Source organism: Rhagoletis pomonella, unplaced genomic scaffold, assembly GCF_013731165.1.
Source record: "Rhagoletis pomonella isolate Grant_MI unplaced genomic scaffold, Rhpom_1.0 Rhpom_scaffold_00005, whole genome shotgun sequence".
NCBI classification, from domain to species: Eukaryota; Metazoa; Arthropoda; class Insecta; order Diptera; family Tephritidae; genus Rhagoletis; species Rhagoletis pomonella.
The window spans coordinates 49254328-49258853 of NW_023458559.1; the positions used below are offsets into that span (position 1 = coordinate 49254328).

The 4526-nt window shown below is 36.5% G+C and overlaps 2 protein-coding genes across 4 annotated transcripts in view; one reads left to right on the forward strand and one right to left on the reverse strand.

Moving 5' to 3' along the window:
- LOC118739100 (protein naked cuticle-like) overlaps window positions 1–4526 on the forward strand; it is a 287508-nt gene that overhangs the window by 275680 nt on the left and 7302 nt on the right. The gene's annotated exons all lie outside the window — the stretch shown is intronic.
- Window positions 144–1322, reverse strand: LOC118739105 (tax1-binding protein 3 homolog). Its single transcript, XM_036470241.1, has 3 exons — window positions 1177–1322; window positions 999–1127; window positions 144–951 (listed from the first exon to the last, which is right to left on the reverse strand). Exons 1-3 carry the CDS (start codon window positions 1228–1230, stop codon window positions 763–765), a joined length of 372 nt encoding a protein of 123 aa, XP_036326134.1. The 5' UTR covers window positions 1231–1322; the 3' UTR covers window positions 144–762.

Genomic DNA, 4526 nt, shown 5'->3' on the forward strand with positions numbered 1-4526 from the left:
AGAATTCTACTGCCTGAGGGTTATAATCCCTAAGTGCGGCCGAAGGCTGCCTACGCAGAAAGGTGTTCTCTGCAAAATGTGTTCAGCCCCCTCTTCTTCGGCAACACAGAAATAATAATTCTACCAAGTAAAAATTCATATTATAATATTATTCAAAATGCCAGTCTGGTAGCACTAAGTTGTATGTTATTTTGCTATCTTATTCATCGTTTATATGAAAACTTTAACAATAAATTATATAAGAACTATAGGGTTGCTAGAAAAAAGGGGGGTAGTTTTGAAATCAGGGGGTCCTATTCCACCCCCCCTCATCACCCCTTTTTCTAGAATTTGCCGTCCGTCTACTAAAATTTTCCCTTCGCGGAATCTTTCCTGTATGTGCGATGGCTAAACGGGCGGCAGGCGTAGTGGGTGCAGTAACTCCAACCCCGCTATTTAGCTACTTGAACCGCCGTTTAACGTTAAATGTATGGAGTCAGTAACGTCGATAACGATGTTTAAAGGTTGAGGAAATGGCCCATACTTTTGGCTGTCAATTTCAGAGTCCGAGATTGATGTTATTTCAATTCTTTTCTTTTATAAAATTTGTTAATGTTAGACAATAAATGTACCTTTACTTAAAATAATGATTTTTTTGCAACGTGTATATGTGACAAATATTACTTTCGGCCCACCCATTCCGACGTAATAAGCGAAACAAAAGCGCGAATATAGAAAAGGAAACCCCAGTACTCCCCTTTTGTCGAAAAATTAAGTAAACAGTTACGTGGAAGTTACTCCTTTCCTTGCAATGAGCATATTTAAAACTGGATTTTTCCGAATGTAGCTAACTGCCTTTTTATGAGTAACCATTGTAAAATCATAACCATTGCACTGTAAGATTTTGTCGTGGATACGCAAACCCGCTCTTGACGCTGGACTTTTCTCGTGAACTTCAGTAACATATATACCCTGAAAATGGTGACATTAAATTATGTTAAAATGATTATATTACTAACATAGTCGGTATATCCTTGAGGGCTTTTCTTAAAATCTTGGTCTATGCCACCTCCTATTTTAAATCCACACTTTAGTATTTCACGCCCTTCGCGGTCAAAGTCTTTTTCTTTATGAAGCGTTATTGGAATCTGAAATGTTATATTTAATAAGAGATTGTCATTTTATTTAAATGCCTACACTTAAGCACTCCATGGCCGTACCGGCCTGATGTTGAAAAGCCATTTTCGCCATTCCAGAGTTTAAAATATTAGATTTTAAAACCAAATTCTGTTAGGAATGAAACGATACGAGTAAATACAAGTACACACTCGATACTTTTCGATCGATACTAAAGGCCGGTCCACATAGAACTTTGGCGTTGGCGTTGGTTTGACAGAACGCACGTTAAAAGTATGCTTGCTACAATGAACGCTTTGACATCTATTGTTTTCATTGTCATCACCAAAGCGAAAATTTTGCAGTGAAAATATAATTTAAAGTGTGTTTGTTTTTTTAAAGCTATCGCAATTAAAATGTTGTCTAAAGAAGCGGTTGCAGTCATTTTAATTGCACTAATGATGTACGAGACTCGCGAATGTTTGCGAAAAATAAATTCCCGCCGGGAGTCTTGGGTGAGACCACTTTACTTAAGTCGGGATATCAATGGACTATTTGCATCAAGTTTTGAAGAAATGAATAATAATGACACTGAGCAGTTCTACGAGTCTACGAATTTATTCACTACATCACATAGTGACCCAAATCTCTCATTTGCCTTGTCTTCCATTCGGGCCCGTTTTTTTTATGGAGCTAGCGTCAATAGAGGCTCTTGGAGAACTAATTTCTTCGCAATTCTCCACCTCTGAGTCCTGTGTGTTGCTGTTAATTGTATCCCCATCCGTTTGGGAGAAATCCAGGCTCGAAAATGTTCTGCAAGTAAACAAGAAAAATGTTATTTATACATATTAAGGGTATTCATCAAACCTTATAAATGCATTGTAAACCGTATAAACTTATAATTGTGTAAACCTTATAAATGAACTGTCAAAATTTGTATGGAAACTCGTTTACACATTTCTGATAAATTTATCCAGCGATTTCACTGAATAAACTTGATAAACTGAAGACAATGCAACTCTGTCGCAACTCTAGCTATGTTTTCTTAGGCAATAATCGGGATCCGCATACATATTTTGCACGCAAATTCATCAACGATATGATCCTGATAGAGATCTGGTTCAATAATTATCCCGTCTGTTTGTTTTGTTTCACTGATAATTCGCGAAGTTTGATAGCCGTGACAAATGAATTCATACACAAACAGACATTCTGCCATTGTTTCTTATAACTTGCTTCAAATAAATGGCCATTATGTTATATGTACATTTATTTAAATAGATATCTCGTAAATATAATTTTTTCCAATTTAGTGAGGTAGTTTCTATAATTTCTTTATCCCCGTCCTAGTGGTATAAAGTTAGTGACACTGCGCTTTATAACCAAGGAAAACACGACTATTGTCGCATGTGTAAACGAAAAGAGAGTGTGGGTCGTTCATGTAACAGAGTGCATAAACTTATAGGATTATCTGCTTGATAAAGTTATCGGTTTAGATGAATACCACTAATATTGCTTGGCGGTAATAAGGAGTGAACATGAAAATGAAAGCTGAAACAGCATAAAAAAAGCGTACGTTACTTGCAAATTATAAAATAAATATAAATTTTAAGAATTTCAGCAACACACAAAAATAAAGCTTTCGCACGAGCGTTTGTTTGGTTTTTCAACTGTCAAAATTTTACTCTGCATTTGGCACAGCAAAATTCAATTTATTTGTACACCATAGCAAATTTTTCCACCCCGTCTCACCACTGAGAAAAAAGTTACCGATTGGCACAGGCCCATAGTCGCATTTCAGACTTCTACTAAGGGCCGGTTGTTCAATGTCTGGTTATCACTACCACAACACTATCGACGATTTCGACATCATGCATGTAACATGTGATCGATAAAGCAGTAGTTGTGCTTAACCGGAGCTTCTACCTCCGATTTGTGCTAATCAGACATTGAACAACCGGCCCTAAGTAGTTTCGACTTAGGTCGGTGTTATGCAGAAATTTTGTTTGGCAAACTGCGTGCAATTGTTGTTGCAGCAAACTCGGAGAGAGCGAGTTTGGCGACTCTCACAGCAAACTAATTTTGTTTGGTCAAACTGCAGCAAATTCGGTGTTGTCATATACAAAAATTTTAAATTTTGCGCGTTATGTACATGTGAAATTCTCATTTCGTGTTGGCAATAGCCATGAAAACCATAATGAACGTGCAACCCTGTGCCAAACTCGACATAACCACCTCCGAGCAAACTAAGCAGCCGCCATTTAATTTGGCAAACAAAAGTTTGTCTGCATAACACCGACCTTAGTTTACGATATAGCAAAACGAGTGTGAAAATGTATCGATTTTTCTTTACGATATTTTGGAAAAAATTATATTTTTATTAAATAATGTTAAGTTTGATCATCCGTTTATGTAATTTTTATTTTCATTGCATGATTTTGCAAAAGAATAAGGTATCATTTTCTTGTTAATTGTGTGAAATAGCCAGAACAACCGCAGTGTTGTGAAGTCGAAGTTTATCGAAAGCATGCTGTGAAACATACAATTAGTAGATATCTAAATGTTATGCAGAAATTTACTTTAAAAGAACTAGCGCGGAACTGAATTATTATTTAAGAAGTTATCTAAATTATTCCAATTATAAAATTGTGATGTAGCTTTATTCGAATTGTAATATGCATTTAATTTCATCTTCCGATTAAAATGGATCGATCTTTGTAAATTTTAATTGGAGATTATTCAACATTATCAAATTCACCCTCTAACAACTTAATTTTTACATATTTCGCGTGTATTCCCTTAATTTGATAAAATACTCCTTCCTAGTTACGACTTAGTTGCAGCTGCAGCCGAAACTAAATTTTAAGTTGGTACTTAGCCAGAAAAGTCGAAACTAAGGCGACTATGAATAGCTTTAGTTGTGACTTAGAATAGTTTCGACTTAGTTGAGTACTAAATATGACTATGAATATGCGCCAATCATTTGTGCTTCAGTCGACCACATCTCTCGTTACTTACTTTGACAGTTCATCTTTGCAAGTGGGCATAGACAGTTGCTTTTATCCACTTTTTTGCGATGCTGTGAAAAGTTTTGTGGGTAAATATATTTCGTAATAACTTTGTTAGTTGTCGCGTTCTAAAATAGTTTTTTATAAGTGGAATTCCGCCAATGTTGCTTCATATAAAATCGATAGCTTTTTCTGTTGAATTGTTTACGGCTCTTAAAAAAAAAAAAGTGACTTTTATAAAAGGAGCTGCACGTGGGGCATATCCACCAGACTCCTAGTGGGGTTGTTTCGCCGGCAAATCAGCCCAATGGGGTAGATGTGCCGCTGGTGTATGGGCCCCACGGGGTAGATTTGCCGCTGGCGTATGTGCCCCTTGTTGTTGTAGCCAAGATACGCACCCGCCTCTGTGCAGCAAAAATGTGC